Raw genomic sequence first — 24,032 nt, forward strand, 5'->3', positions numbered from 1 at the left:
GAATGGGAGCCTTGAACACAGCTGGCAGAGTAACATTTTTGCCAGATGATTCTCCCTTTTCTGAGTACACCGAGATCAGTGGACGAGCACACGCCTTGGGAGAGGGGGGGAAAAAAAGCCAAGCAATAATTTCACCAGAAGTATATTCAGGTTACATGACAACATATACCAGTAAAATCAAGGCTAAGCTATGAACACATCCAGAACAAGTTTATTGTAATTTAGATACAGTAATACTTTCCTATTCAAAAGTTGGGTGGTTTATGTCTTGCTCAGTGACAATTTTCGTCAACCTTCTGTACCAGTGAAATGACAGCAGGCAACTGTCACTGACAACAGAGTAAGACGCAAATTACGACATCATTGCAAGCACACTCCTCTTTTGGGATTGCCCACCTAGACTTAAAGACAGCCCCCCATTTCTCTGTGACATGTGACAAGGGGTCGCTTTGGAAGCCACAACTGGCTGTGACTGCCCCGGGCCCCCAGTCGCCCCCTCAGCAGGTATCATTACTGCATAAGAGACCCATCATTCTGCATTAATCTGGGATTCATCATGATAGCCATGACCATAATTAATTTATTTGGTATTAATGTGGATGAAATATGTACTGTCCTTTCAGGGGAAATCAGGCTGCCTATAAGCATTAGTTAAAAGGACCATTAAAATCAAACCTTCCCCAGATCCATTAGGCGAAGTCTTTCATCCTGAAGAAGATAAAGTTCTGCTGTGTGAAATGTCATGAATAATTAGGTTGATTGCTGTTTTAAACTCTGCCCCTGCTTTCGCAGCCCCTCCCGAGCTCTCCCTAAGCGAGGATGGCTCACCTGCAGCCAAGAAGCACCTTCTTCCTTTTTTTCCTCCTCCTCCTGGGCCCAGGAATCTCCCTGGAATCTTCTACCGCCATTGGCATGGCGGGGCTGATCTCGGGGGCCAGAATGGGGAGAGAAGGCGTCGGCGACCCTGGCGGACTGTATTTTTAAACATGTCAGTGGCTCCTTTTCCCACTCCAAACTCTGCACGAGGTGGAAGTGGGTGGCTTCTCTTAATATGACTCAGGAATAGGTCTGAAGGGGCATTTTCCCCGGTGGGGTCTGCAACATGCCCTGTACCAGAACATCACCGGGGCTGGGAAATACAGGTTCCTGGGCCCAGCTCAGCCCACATATCCACAGTGCTGTGCACAGAGGGGTTCCCTGTGGACCAGATGGAGGAGTGGGGAGACCTGCATGATGGCAAAGTGCGTTTTCTTAGGTGCTCCGATGTGAATGAGAAGCTTGTATTGAGTGGGGGGCTGTGAGAGGTGGGCCACACAGGGATCCTGTGAGGTTGATCTTCTTGGCCTCACTCTCCCTGAAGCAAGGAAACCAGGAGGCTGAGGGTCAACAAGAAGGTCCTTGCTGCCCGGGGTTGACTGATGGGCTGTTACTCGGGTGTTGGGAAGACCAACTCTGGTAGAGGCTTTGTCCAGACATGAAGCAGTGATGCTGGGTGAAGGTCGAGAGGACCTGGGAGGTTCTGGGAGACTGGGGGTTGATGGACTGTACCGCGTGGTGGGTGGGAGAGGAAGTAGGGGCAGCCAGGTAAGCTACGCACCCACAGGTCCTAATCCTCCTCTGCTGTCCCAACAGGCGCTTCGGCACAAAATGCACAGCCTGCCAGCAGGGCATCCCCCCGACCCAGGTGGTCCGCAAAGCCCAGGACTTTGTCTACCACCTGCACTGCTTCGCCTGCATCATCTGTAACCGGCAGCTGGCCACGGGGGACGAGTTCTACCTCATGGAGGATGGGAGGCTGGTGTGCAAGGAGGACTACGAGACGGCCAAGCAGAATGGTAACTAGTGCCGACCGGCATGGCCATTCTCCACACTGGCTCTGCTGTGCTCTGGGTTTGTGATGCCCCGATGTGCAGTGCCCCGGATGTGTGCTGCCCCGGATGTGTGCTGCCCCGGATGTGTGCTGCCCCGGATGTGTGCTGCCCCGGATGTGCAGTGTCCCAGATGTATGTTGCCATTGGTCTGTGATGCCCTGAATGTGTATTGCCCTGGGTCTGCCGTGCCCCCAGGTGTATGTTGCCCAGAGGTGCAGAGCCCTGCATGAGTGTTGCCTTTGGTCTGCAATGCCCCGCATGTATGTTGCCCAGAGGTGCAGTGCCCTGGTTGTCTGCTGCCCTGGGTCTGTGATGCCTGAATGTGTGGTTTCCCGAGTCTACAGCACACTATGATAATTTTCTGAAAACCACTTTACTGTCCTTCCCAGGCCCGCTCAGACACAGCCTCCTCTGAGAAACTGTCTCAGATTCCTGCAGGGAGAATTACTTCTGAACCTCCCTGGTCTTCAGCACTGGCTGGCTTTTCTGAAGCATTGATCCAATTATTATGGTTAGCACATGCCTGGCTCCCACATCAGAGAGCAGCCTCAGGAGCAGCAGGCACCTTGTCCCACCCTGGTGGACACTTCGCCTGGGGTGAGGTCAGGAGGCAGAGGGTCCACCTGGGAGCGCTCTGCCTGCAGTGGACACTTGGAACGCCCCTCGGTTCTTAGATGCACATTGACCTCAGCACCCCGCAGTCAGCAGAGTTCCAGCGCGGGCCTAACTAACCTTGGAATGAATCCTGGGTTGCAGCTCACTGTGTTTTGTTTCTGATCAGTGTGTGAGTTCTTGGGGAGCAGGGACCTGGTGATGATGGCTCATGCCTCTCGAAGCCTATAGTGCAGGCATAGGTGCTCAGTCTTGGGAAGACAATTTGTTCACATTCAGGAAGACTCCAAAAATATAACTCCATCACCCACTGCCCACTGCCGAGTGTCACCACAGGGCTGGCTTGGTTTGCAAGAGACACAACCCAGGCGGGGGCTGAACGAGTCGGGTGGGGAGAACTGGCTTTGAAGAGGGCAGCCTGGGTAGTCACTGGGGGGGAGGGTAGGGGTACCCTCTTTAATGAGGGCAGTTATTTGTTGCTGGGTCTTCAGGGCCTGGGCAGGTAGTACTGTCCTCCACACTCCCCCCAACAAAACCCAGCCGGCCCTTGTTCCCACCTCCTGCTTCTCACCCACAACTGAAGAATCCGAGGCCTGTGGGCTGGGGCAGCTATACCCCTCACGCTCTCTCTGAATTTGAGATTTGGCCAAATTCAACTCAAGAATCTTAGTCTTGTGACCCTAGGAAATACCAGTGCCCGTGGCTTTTGATTAAGGAGTGCTGGGGACACAGTGGGAGCTTGGGGGGCCTGCTGGGTGAGGAACTGCACTGCCAACCCAGAGGCAGTTTAAATCCACCACCCGCTCAGCGCAGTGCCACTCAGGAAAATGAGCAAACTCGTCCTTTGAGACTTCTTGTTGCTAGGTGTGGTCAGGCAGATACAACTCCCAATGACCGCACGAACAACAGATCTGAACCCTGGCCCGTCCTGCGCCATCTTCATTTCTGAGCACACTTGAGCCCTTACGGCCTCTGCAAACCCGCTGAAGGGAAGTCTCGCTGGCAATGAGCTTTTTTAGTTTGATGACACTGTGGTTAAGGCGCTTGACTGCTAACTGAAAGGTTGACAGTTCAAATTCACCCACCGCTCAGTGGGGACGAAGATGTGGCAGTCAGGATTTTGTAAAGGTCACAGCCTTGGGAGCCCTGAGGAGCAGTTCTCTCTCCTGTAGCGTCAATCATCAATCGGAGTTGGAATCTGACTCTACACCAATAGCTTTGTGGTTTTGGTTTGCATTTGATTAGCATTTTGTCAATACTGAGTGGAAAGTACTCTTCCCGGAAGTCTGGCCTGGTGGGTGTGTTTTGGTTTTTTTTCTAATTAAAGGGGCACCAACTTCATTTAGATCGTCTCTGGGGCCCCTGACCAAAACCAGATCCATGGCCATCGAGTAAGTTTAGTCTCAGTGGCCTGCACCAGGTTTCTAAGGCTGTAAATATTAATGGGAGGAAACGGACTTTTTTCCTCATAAGGGCTGATGGATTTGAACTGCTGACCTTTTGGGTAACAGTGCAGCACATAATGTGCTGTGCTGCCAGAGACTGTACACATGAGCCTGTCTGCCTGCCAGCCTGTTTATCTATCTGTCTGTCTGTCTGTCTATCTATCTATCTATCCATCCATCCTCTCCCCTTATTTCTTATTGCTCTTACGTCTACTCTGACACATAGGCCTGAGCTAGACTTTGGCAGGAAGAAGGGTTATCCATTAGGGGCTTCCAGTCTTTGAGGCTCCCTCCTCTCACCAAACTCATAGGTCTCACCTTTAGACTAGAGGCTTAAAAAGGCTTTGGTCCACTTCTCCAGGGACCCAGGACCTCCCATGGCTAACCTCTCAAGAGTCTTTAATGGTATTAATCCGTTCTGGTTTCTTAAAAGTCCCTCTGTGTTGCTTTTGAGACAATTATGTCATGGAAGATTAGGGTGCCTTGTCAGGGGATAAACCATCAAAACAGATGGACTCAGAGGTAGAGAAGCTCTGATGCCCTCCGTGGGGGTTAATAGGGATGTGCAGCCTCCCTCCCAAGACTGGGCTGGGCTTTCGTGGTCAGAGCCAGAGAGTTCCATGTCCACTAGTGTTGTGTGTGTGCTCTCTTTGAAAGTGATTTTTATGGCTCCTTGGGAGTCCATGGGTGGTATGACCAGTTAACTGTATGATAATGAAAAGGCTGGGGAGCTCTGATGGCCTAGTGGCAAGAAACTGTACTACAATCCCAAAGGCAAGTAGTTCGAATCCACCAGATGTTCCGCTGGAGAAGGCGGGGCAACTTCCTCCTGTGCCAGTTGGATCTGATTCAACGGCACACAAGAAGAAAATAAATAAATAAAATCTTAAAAAAAAAATTAAAAGAAAGAAAAGGCTGGCAGTTTAAGTCCATCCAGAGGTAACCTGGAGAAAAGGCCTGGTGACTGACCTCTGAAAAAAACCTATGGAGCACAGCTTGGCTACGACATGGGGGGTTGCTTCAAGTCTGAACACACCAGGAGATACTGGCAATACCCTTCCCAGAGCTAACAATGGATGAGCGGTGATTTGCACCTTCTTGTGTGAATGTTTTTGTTAATTTGTTACATCTCCCTGGGTAATTTGCATTTTCAGTATAATGAGGTGGCATTTTATGCCAGGGATTGGTTCTAGGAGACCCTGCATAATTCAAAACTTTCATCCGAAGACTAATTTTCCCACAGGAATTAAAGTAAAAGGTGGGGGGGGGGTGGATTCTGGGAGCACATAAATCCATAACCGGTGAAGTGTATCTTTGCCTTAATGCTACTTTTTATTTTCTCAGCATTATCTCTAATACATCGCAGAATGCTCTCTCCTAAATTAACAGCCCGGTGTATCATGGTCTTGCTTGGCCTTCTTCATAGCGTTTTATCACATTTAACTTCCGTACCAAAGTTATTGATTTTTGGGTACATTTTTCAGCACGAGCCCTGCCACCGTACTTAATGAATACTTGGATGACATTGTTATGGGATATAAAAAAGATTTTAAATGATAATAACAGCGAATGTTAAAATAACAGTATAATGGTTCCCCATAATCGCAAGAAGAAAGCCCAGCACATGTAAACAGCAGTGCAGAACCAGCCAACACCAAGAACACCATGTGGGACGGGAGGTGTACACCCAGGGGAGCCAGGAAAACACTGCCCAACTCACTAGGCTGACCTGCTCAAGGGATCTTGATGAGTTAAGATATTTTGATGGTTTTTCTATTTCCAATTTTATGAAAACACTAAGATGCTAAATGTCTTTTTTATAGTTGCATTATCTTGTGTTTGCATTATTTCAAATTTACTTGAAACAATGCTGTCAATCTCTAGCCATCCTTATCACTGGATTTAAAGTAGACTTTTTCAAAGGGTTCCCATGCCCTGGTGGCACAGTGGTTAAAGTGCTTTGCTGCAAACTGAAAAGCTTCAAACCTACAAGTATCTCAATTGGAGATTGCCCCAGCTTCCGTAAAGACAGTGGCTTAGGAAACTGGGTGGAGCAGTTCTCCTCTGCCTGTTTCGAGTCTCTGAGAGTCAGGGAGTTTGGTTTGATTCCTCCCTCCCCAATCTTTTAAGAAGCCCTAGTGGAGCAGTCGTTGAAGTGCATGGCTGCTAGCCAAAGAGTTGGTGGTTCAAACCCACCACCTGCTCTGTGGAAGAAAGATGTGGCAGGGCAGTCTGCTTCCATAAAGATTTGCAGCCCTGGGAACCCCCCTGAGGGGCTGCAGACCCCTTCTTTGGTTTGGAACTCCAGGGAGAAAGCTGGGCGATACTGGGTTGAGGCTGGGATTGAGTGCATAGGTGACACTGGCTCCTAGAGGAGGAAACAAGTCAAGGAGGAGAGAGGTGGCGGGTCCTGCCCTGCTGTGCGCCTGACTGGTGGGGGCTGGCCCTCCTCTTAGTCTCTGTCCAAAACACGCTGTCACGTGCAAGGTGCCTGGCATCATCCTCAGCTTTCAGAGGGCAAAGCCACTTGTCCAAGTCCCTCCACTCAGCAGGCTTGTGGCAGCGCCAGCCTTGAGCCAGGTCTTCTGAGCTGTCAGTAGGACTGAATGCATGCAAAGCTCTTAGATCAACACCTGGCCCAAAGTAAATGCTTAGGCTTAGTGATTGTTTGCTCAAACAACCATGTTCTAAGAGAGGATTTTCCTGGCTGAAGAGAGAGGAGCCAAGTCGGGATGTCAGGAGCACAGAGAACAGGAAAAAGGTACCAGCAGAGAGGCCCTGAGGGCCCAGGGATGACTCTGCTCTCTGTCGGTCATTTCTGACTCAGAACAGACAGCCTCTATCTCCCGGGAACAGGCTCTGCTGCTCCATCTGTGTGTTGTCCTGAACGCTCTTTTCATCAGTGTTCTAAATTTTTTTTTTAAATTGGTTCACAGTAAGAAATTCACTCTATATTTTGACAATACACATATTCATACAGGAAGACAAAATGTTTTAACAAATAATACTTACTCTGCCCCTTTTCTACTCAAATTCTACCTACACAAATCCATCTTATTAGCTCTGATCCGCCAAATTGACTTAGAACCTACCCCCCATGTATTCTAATGCACTGTTTACAGACCTTGCTTAGCTGTGAATGCATTGACTGCCCCTGCCTGTGGCTCAGCGGAGCTGTGACAGAGGCTGTGGGTGGATGGGGCAGGAGCACCCCTCTGCCTCCCACTGCTTCAAGGCCTGAGTTCTGCCAGGATGGTAAGTCGTTCAGAGCAAGAGGCAGGGGCACAAGTACTGAGCTGAAGACATTCAGCTTGAGGCTTGCTCTCCGGAGGGAAGGGGGAGCTCAGGGACTGGGTGAAGAGGGGCGCGGAGGCCCTATGGTACCGGAGTTAGCACCATGACTGTGTCTCAGTCTTGCCATCGTCTTGAACAAAGCAGGCGCGATGCCTGAGGAATGGAAGAGTATGAGGGATGGAGAGACTGAAGCAGGGCGAAATGGTTTTCATTGCAGATGACTCAGAGGCTGGAGCTAAGCGGCCTCGCACCACCATCACAGCCAAGCAGCTGGAGACGTTGAAGAACGCGTACAAGAACTCCCCAAAGCCAGCCCGGCACGTGAGGGAGCAGCTCTCCTCAGAAACTGGGCTGGACATGAGGGTGGTGCAGGTGAGACCCTGCAGGTGAGACCCTGCTGGCCCCGCTCAGGACTCCCCTTCCATCAGGGGCCTGTGGCCCACCCTGGAGCAGCAGCCCTAGCACACAGTGTCCTGCTTTCCACTGAGGCTTTGTCCTTGGGGACCTGGGAGCTCCGGGCCCTCTGCAGGCTGCCCCGAGAGTGTCCTGCTCTCCACTGAGGCTTCGTCCTTGGGGGCCTGGGAGCTCCGGGCCCTCTGCAGGCAGGCCTGAGTGTGTCCCTTCGCTTTTGTGGCAGGTGTGGTTTCAAAACAGAAGGGCCAAGGAGAAGCGGCTGAAGAAGGACGCTGGGCGGCATCGCTGGGGGCAGTTCTACAAAAGCGTCAAGAGGAGCCGTGGTGGCAGCAAGCAGGAGAAGGAGAGCTCAGCGGAGGACTGTGGGGTTAGTGACAGTGAGCTGAGCTTCCGAGGTGAGCAGGGCTGGAGGGGCGAGGCGGAGGCCTTAGGACAGCCTCCTGGCAAACAGTGACCCTGGGCGCCCAGGAGGGATCCTGTGAGGCCTGGACAAGTTCCTGTCCACCATAGGCTTTCCCCATGACTTGTAGATAAGGAGGATGGGGGGACCAATGGTCTTAAGATGGGCTAAGCAATAGAGAAGGAGGAAGCGTGGGTCAGGCCCTGCGCTGTGTGCCCCAAGGCCTCCCCTCCTCTCCTGCTGACTGGGTGCTCTCTCACAGCCTGTCCCTTCCCTCCTGTGCAGCTGTGGACAGATGGCTGTGTCTCACTCTACGGCCCCTCCCATCCCCTGCATTTGTTTCCTGTGCAGGGTGACTGGCCTATACCACCCACAGTCCCCAGCATCGCCCCTTCTTCTGGCTCCTGGGGAGGACATGCTCCATAGGCCCTCTTCCTGTGAGCCCACGTGCCAGGCGGGCCTGAACCCCTTCTCTCACCGCTCACTGCAGGCTGATTACAAGCTTTACAGCATGTGCTACATTCAAACCTGTGCATCAGCGAAATTTCAAATCACTGCATGCTGTGGGACCTCCTGTTGTTGGCAAGTAGCCACAGTGGGGAAGGCTGAAGCCTTGAATGTGGAATGGCTTCTTTTTTGGGGGAAAGAGTAGTTAAGCTCAGGGTCAGAAACCTGATTTCTGGCTGGGTTTCTGTCAGACATTACTTTTGAGCTGCAGTTTCCTCACCTGAGTAGCCCTGGTGGTTAGTGGGTTATGTATTGTGTTGTTCACCCAACTGCTGGAAGTTCAAACCCACCAGCTGCTCTACAGAAGAAAGACAGGCATTCTTCTCCTAGAAGGGTTTATAGTCTCAGAAACCTCACGGAAGGTCGTCATGAGTCAGAATCCACGTGATGGATTTGAAATGTGGGTGTTTCTTTGGCTGTTGTCGTTCCTTTTCTGTAAATGGGGAATGACTGCTTTCCTGGTCATCTCACAGTCAATGAACACAACCAATTATGTTTGTGCTTGGGGAAAAGTCAGGCACATTTTTTCCATAGGAAAGCCATGGCTATCCCCCATGGAGCCTGTGATTCCCACAGCAGGTCTGGTCTGAGAGGATGGTACAGGCAAAAGGCCAACACTGACTTTTTGATGGGGAGCTGAGCCTCCAACTCCTTCTTTTTAGGGCATGAGGCCCTCCCACTTCTTGTTTTAATTTCTGTAGGAGGCTGGAGCCAGGCCTGGGGGCACGTGGCCAGAAGGGATGAGGTGCTGGCTTCTAGTTTGGGAACCAGTACGTGGAGTGAGCGGGCTTGGAGGTGGGTAGAGTGGGAAGTTGCTGCCTGCCAGGAAGAGTGGTCTGAGAGGTTGGTAGCTCTGCTGAGAGGTCTGTTCAGAGGGAAGCTGTGGAGGGGGCACAGCCTTACGCCACCTCTTGGGTCTCCTGGCAGAGGTGGGCAGACCACTTAGTAATCTACTCTGAGCTGCTAAATCCCACACACAAGATCAGCAGGTCTTGTTTCCTGGTTCATTTCTGTGGGGAGTTACAGAATACCTGACTTGTGAGGACAAAAACAACTCTGGGGGCACATTGGTTAAGCTCCCAACTTCTAACGGAAAGGCTATGGGGGAGAACCCACTAGGGACACTAGGAGAGAAAGACCTGGCGATCTACCCCTGTAAATATCACAACCATCAGAGTGGAGGCAGTTTAGCTCTGCCAGACAGGAGCACTATGGGTCTAGACTGACTGATGGCACACGACAGGATGGCTCACGCTGTTGGAGAAATGAATTCTCTCAAGTGGCAGACTCCAACTTTTTGTTGTTAGGTGCTGTTGAGTCAGCTTTGACTGATGGGAACCTAATATGGCAGGTCAAAACAGTCCCCTTAATAAAAATTCTTCAACAAGAAGATCCTTTTGCCATCATCAAATCAGAATTTTGTCCCCAGTGAAGAGTTTGAGACAGAGAGGAAACAAGTCCCTCGGTGCTAAACCTCTTCTGAGGAGACCAGAGGTTTTGTTACCAGGCCTAACAGTGGGCCTCAGCTGCACTTACTAAGTGGAGGCTTGTACACAGCCAGCTAAACCAAGGACGTTTCTGAGCTTTAGCTTCGCAAGAAATGTCAGTTCATAGTTTGGAGGGAGCTCTGGTGACTTAGAGATAAGGAGTCGTGTTGCCAACCTAAAAGTGCATGATTTGAATTCACCAGCTGCTTCCAGGGAGAGAGAGAGAGAGAGAGAGACGGGCAGTATCCTCTGCTGTGATTTTACTACCTCTGAAAACCTGTAGGAGGTGCAGCTCTGAGTCTGTTCCAACTCAACAGTGCCTAACAACACTGTGTCTAACTGTGATGTGGTGACCCACAAAGCCTTAGCCACCCCTCAGCGTAGCCCGAGGCTCTGAAGGACTGACTCCCACTAGACAGGGCCAACCAGCTCACCATACGCTTGTCCAGCCTCCAGGGACCTGGGATTTTAGTCTTAGCAAGTGTTTCTTCTGCCTCAGTGGGCCTCTGCTGTTGGACCACTGTGCGGGTATCTGAGCCAGGCTTGGCAGTGAGGCAGCTATGTACTGGGGACTGATCCCTTGGTGATGTGCGTTCCTAGGTTGTGAAGAGCAGAGGCGCTGAAGTCCTGGCGGCTGACAATAAATCTCCATTCTTTTATCCACAGAGGATCAGATTCTCTCAGAACTTGGCCACACCAATAGGATTTATGGCAACGTGGGGGACGTTACAGGCGGACAGTTAATGAATGGGAGCTTCTCCATGGATGGGACAGGACAATCCTATCAGGACTTGAGGGATGGGAGCCCCTATGGGATCCCCCAGTCCCCATCCTCCATATCATCCCTGCCATCCCACACTCCTTTACTCAATGGGCTGGATTACACGGTGGACAGTAACTTGGGCATCATTGCGCATGCGGGGCAGGGAGTGAGCCAGACGCTGAGAGCCATGGCCGGGGGACCCACCTCTGACATCTCTACAGGAAGCAGTGTAGGTTACCCCGACTTTCCAACCAGCCCCGCCTCTTGGCTTGATGAAATGGATCATCCTCCTTTTTAAACACCTGTCCTCCTCACCCTCCCCGTCCTCCTGGCTTGAGAGAATATCTGCAAGGATCAAGAGAGACTTGACTTTTAAGGATCAAAAGTGCACCAGTGTGAATTTCCATTATTTTCAATGGAAGCCCTCTCCTGATTCCCAGACGGTCCTGAGACCCTTCCGGGGCACTGTTTTCTTGGGGCAGCGATGGGGTCACAGCCTCCTCTGAGAACACAGCACAGGGGTGGGTCGCCCCCGGCTCTCTCCCCGCTGTACCGCTTAGAGGCTTTGGCTGCTCTGTGCTTTGGCACGAGGGGACGAGGCCAGGCCATGTGAACCTCTAGGAATCTGCTCTGACTGGTGCATTTCACGCGATGCCTCCTGAACCATTGCTGCCGCCAGAACAGAGATCCCTGAGGTGGGGTGATGTCCCATGGGTACAATGCAAGTGGTTTCCAGACCACCTTACTGGAGTCTCATTTTCAAGATGAAAAAAAAAATCAGTTATTAAAGTTCAGTAGAAACTCGGATGGCCACTATTTGATATTAAAACATACCTTCCTCCCCCTGTTATCTTTTGCTATGAAAATACGACTTCATCTGGATGCTGGAGTACAAGCCAGAGAACACTGTCAGTTTTGGTGTTTAAGAAATCCTGTGTATGCCACTGAATCCTGATGGCAAGAAGCGGTTTTCATTGCAGATGACCCCAAGGCTGGGCTCAGGGGCCCTGGACCCACCATCACCACGACAGCCTGGCTTGTCCCTTCTGTGCACAACGTGCCTTTTTTATTTGCTCATATCATTTATTCCACCAGAAAGGCTGTGGGTTACAGAACGATTAAAGCTAAACTCTGGAGAGAAGAGAATGACAATCAGTGAAGATGTTTGTAGACCCGTCTGCATTCCACATTCATGGTCTGGTTAGCTATATTGGCAGGGGTCAGCCTCCCAGAGTCCCCTGTCCTTCTAGTATGAAATGATATTTCAAAACGGCCTGTGTTTTGAGGGAGCTGACTTAGAGGAACTTGCCAGGCCACCCTCAACTCACAGCGAGGCCTCCACCTCCTCTTGAACAAAAGCTTTCTCTGCTGAGCTAGCTACCTTCAGCTAGCTGGCCTGAAGGGCGGTCTTGGCCTCTATGTAACAGAAGGTGTTTAGGGGTCCATCTTGGTTGGGAGGAATAATTTAGGGAACATCCCTGAGGTTGTTGAAAGACTTCAAGTGGTCCTTGGGTATCGCTCGAGGCGTCTGGCTGGACTGTCATGCCCTGGGCTCCGGTCCTGCGCACAGAAAGGCAGAGGCCTCCAGCCACTGGGAGTGCAGACCCTCAACATAAGGTCTGCGATAATAGCACATTACTAGCATGGCAAAATCAGAGGCAAGGGGAGGGCCAACCCCTGCCTTCTGACACCCTGCGACGGAGCGCACCTGTATAGGAAACGCCACTGAGAATGGGGCCACAGCTATGTCCACAGCCCACATGTCTTGGTCAGGAAGGGTCCCACGAGCATGCTGGAATCCAGCCAGGTCGAAGGTAGCCTCGTCCCCTTAGGAAATGGTGTTTTACTTCTTTCCAACCTGTTAGTCTCATAAACGATATTGGCAGAGTGTGACAGGAGGAGAAGGCTTTGGCTCCCCTTTTCACTGGAAATTATGGGGACAAAGAGCCCAAGGACCCTACATTTGTGAATGGTTCATCACCTTTAGAGAGCTGTAAAGACTGAAGCAGGTGATAGGCAGCCTTGAAGAAATAATGGCCCCCTTCTGGCTGCTGCACCCTTGGTAAACCTCTTTCCAGGACTAAACTAAGTTTCTCTAAGATCAGCAGTCCATGCAGTCTTGGGATCAACCTCCACACCACCTTTATTCAGGCAGTTTTCCTTGATTTCTGGTGCGCTGAGATTGTAGTAATTTTTGCTTGAGGACTCTTTGCCTGAGGTTCCATGATTATAGATGATGGATTATAGATGATGGGGCATTGAGCCTATCGAATTCAGTGCTGTAAGGAACTCCCCAATAATGTGAACACTTAGGGTGGTTATGGAGACCCAAATACCAGATAAGCCATGTGGAGGAAAGGAAATCGCACTATTCTTTTTTGAGGACATCTTAAATACACCATTCTCAGCGGGCTGTTCACAATGCATGGCGGAAAAGCTGTGCTGGGCAGTGAACCAGCTGCAAGCTGGCCCACCCAGCCTCATTATCTGGCTGTTTCTCACGGGACTCCAGAGGCATATTATATTTTTGGGTGAGTATGATATGGACAGAGTGGGCTCTTGAATGGGGTCATCTCCTCTCTGTAGCCCTGCTTTTTAGGATCAGCTAACACAGCGTCTTAAGTTTTTTTGGTATGAGAGCCAATCACGACTCCCACTTCAATGGTGGAAGAATGGGTGGCCTTTCCTCAGTGGAGGTGATGCTGGTGGCAGCTTCTTCGGTTTAGGTGGGTTAGGCTGGCTGGGAAAGGTGTGGTGAGAAAGCCAAGGGAGGTTTACCTTTTCGGGAGCCACCTCCCCAAGAGCAGTCAAGCAGATCTTGGTTCCCTATGTAGAAGCACAGCTACAGTAAGTCCCAGACTTTCAGTGTAGCTCCCTGAAAGAGGGTTAGCACCTGGCTGGGCCGGTGCCACTAACGACCACCGCGGGCCCAGATGGCTCCTTGGCTCTGTGATTTGGAGATGGAGGTGGAATTACTTTTCAGGTCTCTTCAAGGCCCTCCTCTATTGCTCAGTAATCCATTACTGAGGCAGAAGGTGCTACAAGGTGGCTGTTTCTCCTGCTGCTAGCAGGACATGGAGGAATTTTAAAAAGAAAAGGAGACCTTCTGGAAGCATTTACACTACTTGGACCTGTCGTTGCATCCAAGAGAGCAATTAACTAGCAACCATTTTCTGCAGGGCTTGTTAGACAGACTTTAGAGTGGGAGGTTTCTGAATCCAGGAATGAATCAACCCCCGCCCCCAAGTTTCCAGTGATAGCTGGTATAAGCAGCACTGGGAACTGGGGCTGTGGAAGAATCTGAATTTGCTAAAAATGAATCATGGAGAAAATACTGAATTTAAGGGCTCGGTGGGCTCGATGGGGTGAACCACATTATTGGAAGCTTGGGTCTTGGCCCCTCGAGGATTTGCTGGCAACCTTGTTTGTGTCAGTCTCTGTGCTTCCTCTCTCTTGCCTTATCAGGGAGTTCTGAATCTATTGTGCAAAATTAAAAACTGTGAAAACACTGTTCCTACAAACTGATACAGTGAAACATCAGGCAAAGAGCAAGACGAGGACAAAAGCAAAGCTTTTGGTAGTGTCATCCTTAAAAAGTCCTCCCACCCGTGGGTGTAAGAAAAGAAGTCAGACAGATAATTAAGCCAACGGTTAAAACTTGACTTGCACGGAAAGGTCGGCAGTTCGAGCTCACTAGGCACTCTGTGGAATTCAGCTTCCGTAAAGATTTACAGTCTCAGTGACCCAACAGGGCAGTTCTAAGGTCCTATAGGATCACTAAGAGCCAGAATCGACTTGATGACAGTGGGTTTTGGATTTTTGGAGTCAGATAATTGGGGGTCACTAGAGCTTAATTTTTAAGTACACTTTGTAAGGAAGTTTAAGGAGTCTGTAGAACAAAAGACATTACCATCTCTGAAGTGTAAGGTCTTTATTTGGAAATAACTGCCCCCTGACAGGAGGTGGTTCGAGGTGCACTCTCTGGCACCTACGCTTCACACCCCATTCCCACAGGCCCCGAGTGACAGCTTTGCTGTGGCCATGGAAGGAATGAGCATGCCTCCTCAGACAGCAGGGTCTGCAAAGGACCAGGGAGGCTCATTTTTAAACATTGCACTTTAAAAATTGGAAACCGTGAGATGAAGAACAATTCAATTAAGCGGAAATGAGTTTTGTTTTATTGCCTGCTGCTGAAGGGCTCTGGGCATGCTGAAAGCGAAATAAAAAGCACATCACTGGCTCTCTCTTTCGTGGATTGGCCAGTCGGCCCCCATCTTTGCAATAGTTGCTCCAACTGCTCTAACCCGGTGACTGGAGCCAAAGAGAGAGCCCAGCAGTCACCCCCTCCACACTCGGCTCGGTAGGACCACACTGAAAGCACAGTTTCATGCTGCTCGCTGTGGGGAGGAGGCAGCTGCAGGCCTGGGAGCTGCACCAGGCAGCCCTTTGCTTAGGGAGGCAGAGCACAGGTGGACAAAGGGACACCCCCACTCTCATCTGCTGCCCACCGAGAGGCAGGCATCATGTCGTACTTTCCCACTTGAGGGCTGGCTCAGCCAGACAAGCAGGCCCAGGGCTGCAGGTCCCCAGTGCCCCTGAGCCTGCCTCCAGACCGCCAAGCCCCGGACCCCCTAAGCACTGGGTTGCTGCCCTCACCCTTTGCAGTGTAAATTTTGTACAGTGGGAAAAAAAAGTCTCGTTTCCTGGAAAAAGAAATAAAAAAGGAAAAAAAAAGCCCCACTCATCCTTATTTATTGCCATGTGACTTTGGAAAACAGAGGCTGGTGAGTTTGTTTGTATATGCCTTCTGTGTGTTGGCATGAGACGTGTATGGTAAACTATGTAAAATAAACATGGAGTTGTTTAGAAGCCACTTTGTCTTGCTTTTCATTTGGTTCTCTGGAAGTTTCTTCTCCTGACATAATGAGGGGGAAAAGGCTGACGCGATACTGCGTTTTTTTTCATCACCAGAAGGAAACTGAACAAGACTGAGTGACAGGACTACAGGCATGAAATACCACAGCCACTCAATACTGGGTTGATTAGAGGAAGACCTCTTGTTTTCCTAATAGCAATTTTCTGTGGCCTGATCCTTTGTTCCCAGACTGGGACAGTGGTTAGCGAAAACTCAGTGATCACCTAATTTCCAGCCAATTGTCCTGCACCATTTTAAAAGCCTTTTACACTGAAAATGATCTCGAGAGAAGAATGCCAGTATTTGAGTGGGAGTTGGGTAGAGAGAGGTGCAGAAAGAACTTAATGGCTTCCAGAGTGTTGGATGAGCTTTCCAAGGGAAGTATCCATCCACGCTCTTCCCCTGCAGCGGGCGTTACTGGTGTGCAGGGCCTGAGAACTACTAGCTAGACTGGAAAGGCTCTGGGCCTGAATTCCCAGCCACCATGTTGCCATGACTCTGTCTAAATTCCTATACTTATTTTGTGTCCATAGCCTACCATTAAACAGGAAGACTACTCTCTGCAGGCAGCATGCCCAGTGAGCTTGTTGGAGGGCTTAAAGATCCTTTGGTGCATTTTTAAAGCTCTGCTATCAAGGAGAGGGATTTATGGTCTTTGGCCAAGACCAATCCTGTGGTAAATAGTGTTGAAGGCTGAGAAAGGGGAGAAGACCTTCCTGAGCTATATATAAAGGAAAATGAGGGCCTCAAGTAAGAGTGGGAGTGTTGGGAGGGGGTACAAGAGGTACTGCCATAAGGCTCTTTGCTTCTATCCCTTCCTTAGCCCAGTCCTTTGCTTGGGTGGTAGTTCTGGAAACTTCACCAAGTGGAGCAAGGCTCTGTTGCTTCTAAATGCATTGCTCATATGAGTATTTCTCGAGGCCCTGATAATGGTTCTTTTGTAGCCCAATTTGTCTTCCATTCGCAAACCCTCATCACCAACCTTTTGGTCTAGTGTCTCTTACTCTCAATACGCTATGAGTTGTTTTGAGTGTACCAAGGTGACAATTCATTGGGCCATTTCCACTGTTTTAAATGTGCCCAGTTTCTACAACAATAACCTACTAATTTTTCAGAATGATGAAATGTATTCTCAACTTACAAAGAAGGGGGGGGTATGGATCTGGTTATTGGTTTTAAACTTAGTTCCCTACCCCGCACCCTGCTTCCTTTCTGTTTCATCTCTAAAGACCAGTTCCTCAATTGCTAACAACAGATTTTCCAAAAGGAAAGTTACTTCACAAATGAAGACAATTTGCAGCCGGAAAAAAGGAAATGAGATCCTAACTCAGGAGAACAAATGGAGGCTCACCAGTCGGTGTTTCTCCTCCTTTCTCTCTCTCTGGTCCCAGGATTCTAATCTGTTAAAGTCAGAGCAGAATTTTAAAAAGAGCACAAGAAAGCCAGTGTGTTATTCACTGTCATTGCTTACTAGTCTAGAAGTACAATCGTAGGATGTGATCAACATGGTGATCCTCGAGACAAGATCTCACTAGATTCGGTACTTGAGACAAAAATTGTCCTTAGAGTCTAGAAAGCACATGGCTTATTCCCTTTGCCGTTCATTTGGAGAATGCTATTGCTCAGAACTCCGGGTGCCTCTCCTTTGAAGTCCTTGCTCAGGCTGTGCAGTGAGCAGTGAACGATTGCACTCAATCTTCACACGTATTTGGATCATGGCTGAGGAAGAAGAATGTTTAGCTTCCGCTGCTGAAGAAGTACCCACCATCGGTTGTGAACGGGGCAGGGAAAACCCGTGTTTATGAAATAGGGACAATTTTATTATCATACTCTAAAATGAAGTGATAAAAATAAACCATCCAAAAACTCTTGAGTGTTTCAGAAGACCAGTTCCTGACCTAGGGAAGTGTTGGTAGGAATACAGGAGGAGCTTATATAAAACCCTTTTCTTCTGCTCCTTTACTAACATCCTTTCTGAGAAAGGGGCCTGGGCTTTGGCATGTTACACTCGTCTCTATATAATAATGTTTCATTGATTTCTCCCCTCCTCCATTTGCCCAACGTGATTCTACAGTTTTCCTTTTACTTATTCCCCTCTTCCCCTTGCTACCTAAGCAGAAAAATGTGAATTTCAGTGTTATATACAAACTGACGTGCTAATCTGTAACTGAGTGGCCACGTCACAGGCTGTCCTGCTAGGATACACAGGATCCCGTCCTTTCCCAGGATGCTCCTTCGGCCAGGAAAAGCAAGATGGGCGGGGCCCTAGGAACGAAGCCCAGGTGACTCGATCGTCCTTGGCCAGCAGCCCCCTGAGCTGCTCAGAGCTTTCACAGGCCGGCAGAGGCCGGGCTTGCTGGAAAGGGGCTGGAGATTTGGGGAGGGCTGGGAATTGCTTCCTGAAAGATAAAATGTAGGTGGGAAAAAAGGGGGCATGACACAAAATTGTAGTTCAGCAAAGGGCCATTCAAATTGTAAAGAGGTTTTAACAGATGGCTTTGCACAATGGAAAGCCTAGGCAAGGGCTTGGGGTTACATCTATTTCAGTCACCTGTGACTAACTTATTATGCCAGAACAAGCATCTATGAAGGTGAGGGGCACACTCCCTTCTCTAAGTGGAGTCCCTGAAGGCAGCCCCTGCACTGGCCGCCTGGCCTGGCCGCCTGCAGACAGTGGCCTCAGATCCAAGAGGCTCTTTTTCGACACCTGTCAAATGGTGGGGCATACAGCTCAGGCAAGCTGGAGGAATATGCTAACCAACAGACTCTACTGCTGGTCCACCAGGCCTTTTATACTCAATATGTGTGCAGGCTTTATTTATTATTTTTTTAAAAAAAATCATTTTAACATTTAATGCTTCTCAATTAGAGTGATTTCCTGGAGTGGATGCCAAGCCTCGTTTAGAATGCGCATTAACCACTTTCTGTATCGGTAGTTAAAGGCACTGAGGGATTTAAACAGCAATCCACAAGTCTGTTCAGTCAAGGTTTGGAGGAATAAAGCAGATTATAAACAATAATATATGTCTTTCTCTTCTTTTTTTGGAAGGGTTCCAGACTCACAAACGGAGCTAAAGTGCTATAAACATATCCAGAGCTAAGCTGTGGGCCCCACAAATGTCCTCTGTGAACACCACAGGCACGGTGGTGCCACTTTTTATCCGGTGTATGGGTGTGTGCACACGTACTTTAAAAGAGGCTTTTATTACACAAAGTGTCCATCAAGCAACTTACCTTCTAAATATTAAAATGGAAACCAGGATTGCTACACAAGTGAGAGGAAAAATAAATCCTGGCTGCTGTGTGGATGATGAATTTGCTGCCTGTGCGGAGGGCAGCCCACTGAAAGTCACCTCTCTGTTCCTGAGTGCCTCACCATCCCACATGTGCGGCCACTGCACGACGTTAAGGTTCAAACTATCATTTTCTCACTTAAGAGAGAAACCTTTCCTGAGGCAGAGTGTTCCAGTAAAAGGCACATGGATGCTACGTGGGCAGCTCCCCACCTGGTTCTTAACCTCTGTGTCTAATGCACTCTCGTATTTCTTTCTAAGACACATAATCAGCAAAGACGACATTCCTCTGTATGAACCAGCACACAATTTTTAGGACCAGCAGGCACTGTTGAGGAAAGCACCCTCCCCTCAGAAGACAGTTCCTCCAGTACATATATCATAAATGAAGCCCAACACTCTACACGAACTCATTGTAGTCAAGTTGGAATGGACTCATAGCTGTCTCGTGGGTTTTCAGAGGTTATAAACATGCAGGAAGAGAAAGCCCGTCTTTCATCTGCAGAATAGCTTGTAGATTCGAACTGCCTGCCTTTTGCTTTCACTAGGCGGTGGGAATAAGTGCGTTTGAGATGGCTAGACTGGCACAGGATAGAACAGCGTTTAGAGCTCTTGTACATAGGGTCGCTATGAGTCGCAAATGACTCGATGGCACATAACAACAACAACAGGCCACCAGAGCTCCATAACCTTCAGAAGAATAAAAATAAAACAAAATAACCACCCCAGTGGCATTTATGGAAAAGTGATAGAACAAAAAGCAGGAAGAAAATGTTGGAGAATTCACGTATGAAAGGGAGTATGAAATAAAACGCCACAGACTCCTAACAGCTATATTGACCCACGTATGGATCACGGTGCTAAGCTCTGCTTTCCAGGAAAGAGCATGCCAAGAGTATTTCAAGGATAAATAAGGAAAGATTGGGTTGAATTAACTTTGTCTATTCAATCAGTCCCAGTCTAATGCCAATTAATGCATCTTTAAGAAACTTGTCCTATCTGGCCCATGATAAAGGGAGCTGTGGTACCACAGTGTGCAGACAGCAGTGTTGCGAACCCAAGGGTGTCCCTTCCCGGGTGGTTTGAATCCACCAGCAGCTCCGTGGGACAGAGACAGGGAGTCTTCTCCAGTGCAGTTTACAGCCTCTTAAAACCCAAAGGAAGGTGGGCTAGGGGTCACTTCCTCCTCAACGGCTATGAGCAAGCGAGTGAGGGCCACACATACCTCAAAGTATCAAATGTCATCGTTTATGAAAGACATTCCATATTAGAGAGGTTAAAGTGTGGGGGGAAAAGTGTACTTTAGAATTAACTGAGTATAATGACTATTAAATCCTCTAACCAAAACCATCTTAGCAATCGGGATTTGACATTTACTCATAAATTGTCGCTGCTGTTGATAAGGACTCCTAGCAATCCATGAACAATGGCTCTGCACCTTGCCCTATCCTGCGCCTTGTCTTAGTTAAGATCAATAGTGGCTTATGTCAGGCTGCTGACTGTAAGAGGTGCATCAAGACTCCACCACCCTCTCTGCTGAGCAAAGGCGGAGCAGCCTCATCGCCTTAAGACTTACCGCCTCGGAGACCTGAGGGAGGGTCTCTGTGAGTAACAATCACCTCAGTGGCAGTGCCTCTGGTTTGGCTAATATTTTCATTATGAAATGGTAGCTGGTGGGTTTTAGACCACTCATGTGATAAACATTTATTTATGAAGGAGATTTTATAAGGGCTTGACGTTTTAGGAAAGCTTTCATGTTTGAACTTAAAAAAAAAGGAAACAACACGTCTCCATGGTCAACTGCAGCATATATCTGCTGGGGCACTAAAACCTTCTGCAACCCGAGCTCAGCTCTGTCGCTGCTATACACATCTTGTTCATTAATCGTCGGCGCGGCCGTATTGTACAGGCAGTAATAACCAGAGCCAAGCAGTTAAACAGGCAGGAAGCTAAGACCACCTATTTAATAGAAAGGTCCACTGCACTATAGCAACCTTTTAGTTAGAAAATGCTGAAACGTTTAAAAAAAAGATATGAGAAATATGATTCCACCTCCTAGAACTTGCACTGTGACACTTCTACCTGTTAGGCATAAGCGAAAACACTATGTGGCCAGCTGGCCCAGTTATTACATCTTTATTACAGATATGGTTTTGCTAGGCTTATAAAAGATGCCACCTCTGTTTAGTAATTTATGAATTTGGAAAGACTTTCCAAGATCTTATTTGATATCTTGAGAAAGGAACATGTAAGAAATTATCTATGGTAATGAGAGAGCGGATGGCAGTGGTGTAGGGCCGTGCCCATCATTTAACTGGCTCTAAACAAATTCCCGTGAGTTCAATGGAATGAGAGGTATAAAACTTAAGGAAATTTGTCAGAAGAGGCACGTCCTTAGAAAAATCCCTCATGCTGGGAAAAGTGGGGGGGGGTCAGGGAAAGAGAAGCCCCCCCAACAAGATGAACTGTAACAATGGGCTCGAGGGATCAGCAACAGTGAGGATGGCACACCTTACCGCAGGCGACGGGACACAGGACATGGTTCAGAGCTGCTGTTCACAAGGTCTCTGTGAGCTGTAGTTGACTTGATGGCATCAAACAACAACAGCGGCAATAGAAAATTCACTAAGTCCTCGTCCTTAGTCCTAGTTGAAGCTGTGCCACACACTGTTTATGCTCTCGGGCAACTTCTACTGTGTTTCAGATTTCCTATCTAAATGGTTTTAATAACACTTGCACTTATGGTGGAGGGATGATAAATGGAGGGATGATAAATGAAGGAACGTCTAAGAAAGCACTCTGAAAAGTCAAAAAAGCTAAGCCCGTATGATAAGGCATCATCAGTCACACAGAACTGAGCATGTGGGATAATTCCTGCTCTTCAACAGAATCTGAGGTCAAATAGTTCAGGGACCCAGCTCAGTGGCTTCTTTCACAGTTTCCCAGTGTAGCTATTAGTGAGAAAACTGTGCTATACCCGTCATCACTAACATCTTGGTCATTCTTTTGAATATGCCTCAGGATGCCCATATATTATCTGTTAGAAGCACTTAAAACAATCAAAAAAAGGATAATCATTTTTTTAATGCTGTGACCAGAAACCAGAAGCAAAGGGTTCCTTGCGGGCCCCACAGGTCCTGCACAGTCCATGGAGGAGATTCAGGAGACCTGGGACCTTTTCACATCGCATGTGTTTGAGGAGAGAGAGTCATAACTTTTCAAAGCTGTCCGGAACTTCCCAGAGTGAAGAACACCAAGTTAGAGCTCTTCTAACCTAGACAAGAGTTTTTAAGATACGGGATTCAAATACTTTTCTTTGCTTCTGTTTTGATGTTTGCTTACATTAATTTTCTTTCCATTCCTCATTTTTCACTGGAATAATAAAACTAGAATCAAGATGGCTGTGAAGGCAATTAGGCATCTGAGATCAGTGGGTGGAGGGCAAGGGAAACAACTGTTGTTGTCACGAGCTGCTGAGTCAGAATAGCCCCAGAGCTGCACCTCCGGCAGGATTTCCAAGGCACGAGGTCACACGAGAGGAGACTGTCCAGTCTCCTGAAGAGCAGCTGGTGGATTTGAACATGACTTCAGGAGTGCAGCGGAGCTTCTTACCTCCAGGCTACCAGAGCTTTCTAAACAACAGTTATGACTGTGGAATCTAATCTCAAATATGAATACAAAAATAACCACTGCGTTGTTTCGGTCACAGTATCTTCAAGAAGGAAATTGCAGATGTTTTCATCCTTTAACGACATGGGAAGGCAGGTATGTTTTTATGTGTGTAGTCATCTATAGAGTGGCTCTCAGGGCAAGAGAATAAAATAAGTGTGGACTTGAAAATGAAGTAGACTAGGAAAGGGATTATTTAAGCAGCTTAGAAAATGCAAATAGTAAAGCAGCAGACAGCAACTACACATAAACCTGACAAATGTCTTTAGTCAGTCACTGTATGATATTTCTAGCCACTTGGTTTCTACCTAGAGAATGCAATGGAGCTCAATTGACAATGCTTATAGAAGCACATATACATCCTACATATATCAAACGTGACTTTGAACTAAGGATGAGGTAAATAGAAAGCCAATCTCAAGAAGCTTTAAAAAAATCCTGACAGGAGTTATGAAATTTCAGTTGACCATCACCGGACATTGAATCTTGAGAAAAAGACTTCAGTGATATTTTCTAATACTAATAAACCTTCTTCTGCAACACTGCCAGAGATCTCAAAGGAAGAGAGATGGGACTCTACTTTCTTTTGCAGTGTTGCTGGAAATCTCAAAAGTGGATGCATTTCAGCATCAAGAAGACAAAAATCCTTACCCCCGGTAAGCAGTATCATGATAGCTGGAGAATAGACTGAAATTGTCAATGACTTCATCTTGGACCCACAATCAACACCTTTGTTATCAGCAGTCAGGAGATCAGAAAGCATATTGCATTGTGCAAATCTTCTGTCAGGGACCTCTCCAAATTACTGAGGAGCAATGATGTCAGTTTGAAGACTAAGGTGTGCCTGATTCAGACCATGGTCTTTTCAATTACTTGTTATGCATCTGAGAGCTGGACAATGAATAAGGATGTCAGAAGAATTGATACCTGTGAGCTGTGAGCTCTACTGGAGAAGAGTGCTGAATATCCCATTGTCTGCCAACAACAAATATGTATCTTGGAGAAGGTGCAGCCAAGAATACTTCTTGGAGGCAAAGATAACAAAGCTTCATCTCACATTGTCTGGGCATGTTGCTCGGTGAGGTTAAGTTAAAGACAAAGAATCTTGATGAGATGGATTGCCACAGTGACTGCAGCAACTGGGTTCAGGTGTGTCAGGGATGACGAGGCTGGCACAGGATAGGACAGGGTTCAGGTCTGTTGTTCAGAGGGTTCCTATGAGTCATCTTGACTTGACTGCAACTAACAACAATTCACTTGAACATTATAGTTCTGTTCAGGAAGAAAAATGCATAGCAGAACTAAACATATACTAAATTAAAGTACGTATGGGTACTTTTTATGAGCTCAGACGGCATAGTC

General features: G+C 48.2%; 1 protein-coding gene across 1 annotated transcript in view; it reads left to right on the top strand.

Annotated features, from left to right (window-relative positions):
- LHX4 (LIM homeobox 4) overlaps window positions 1-11,533 on the top strand; it is a 49,439-nt gene extending 37,906 nt beyond the window's left edge. The window contains exons 3-6 of the mRNA XM_006887734.1: window positions 1,633-1,835; window positions 7,440-7,594; window positions 7,860-8,031; window positions 10,697-11,533. Coding sequence (XP_006887796.1) covers window positions 1,633-1,835; window positions 7,440-7,594; window positions 7,860-8,031; window positions 10,697-11,091 — 925 coding nt within the window. The 3' untranslated portion in view covers window positions 11,092-11,533. The remainder of the gene's footprint in view (window positions 1-1,632; window positions 1,836-7,439; window positions 7,595-7,859; window positions 8,032-10,696) is intronic.
- Window positions 11,534-24,032: the final 12,499 nt, after the last annotated feature.

Source organism: Elephantulus edwardii, unplaced genomic scaffold, assembly GCF_000299155.1.
Source record: "Elephantulus edwardii isolate Elephantulus edwardi_28Jun2011 unplaced genomic scaffold, EleEdw1.0 scaffold00061, whole genome shotgun sequence".
NCBI lineage: Eukaryota > Metazoa > Chordata > Mammalia > Macroscelidea > Macroscelididae > Elephantulus > Elephantulus edwardii.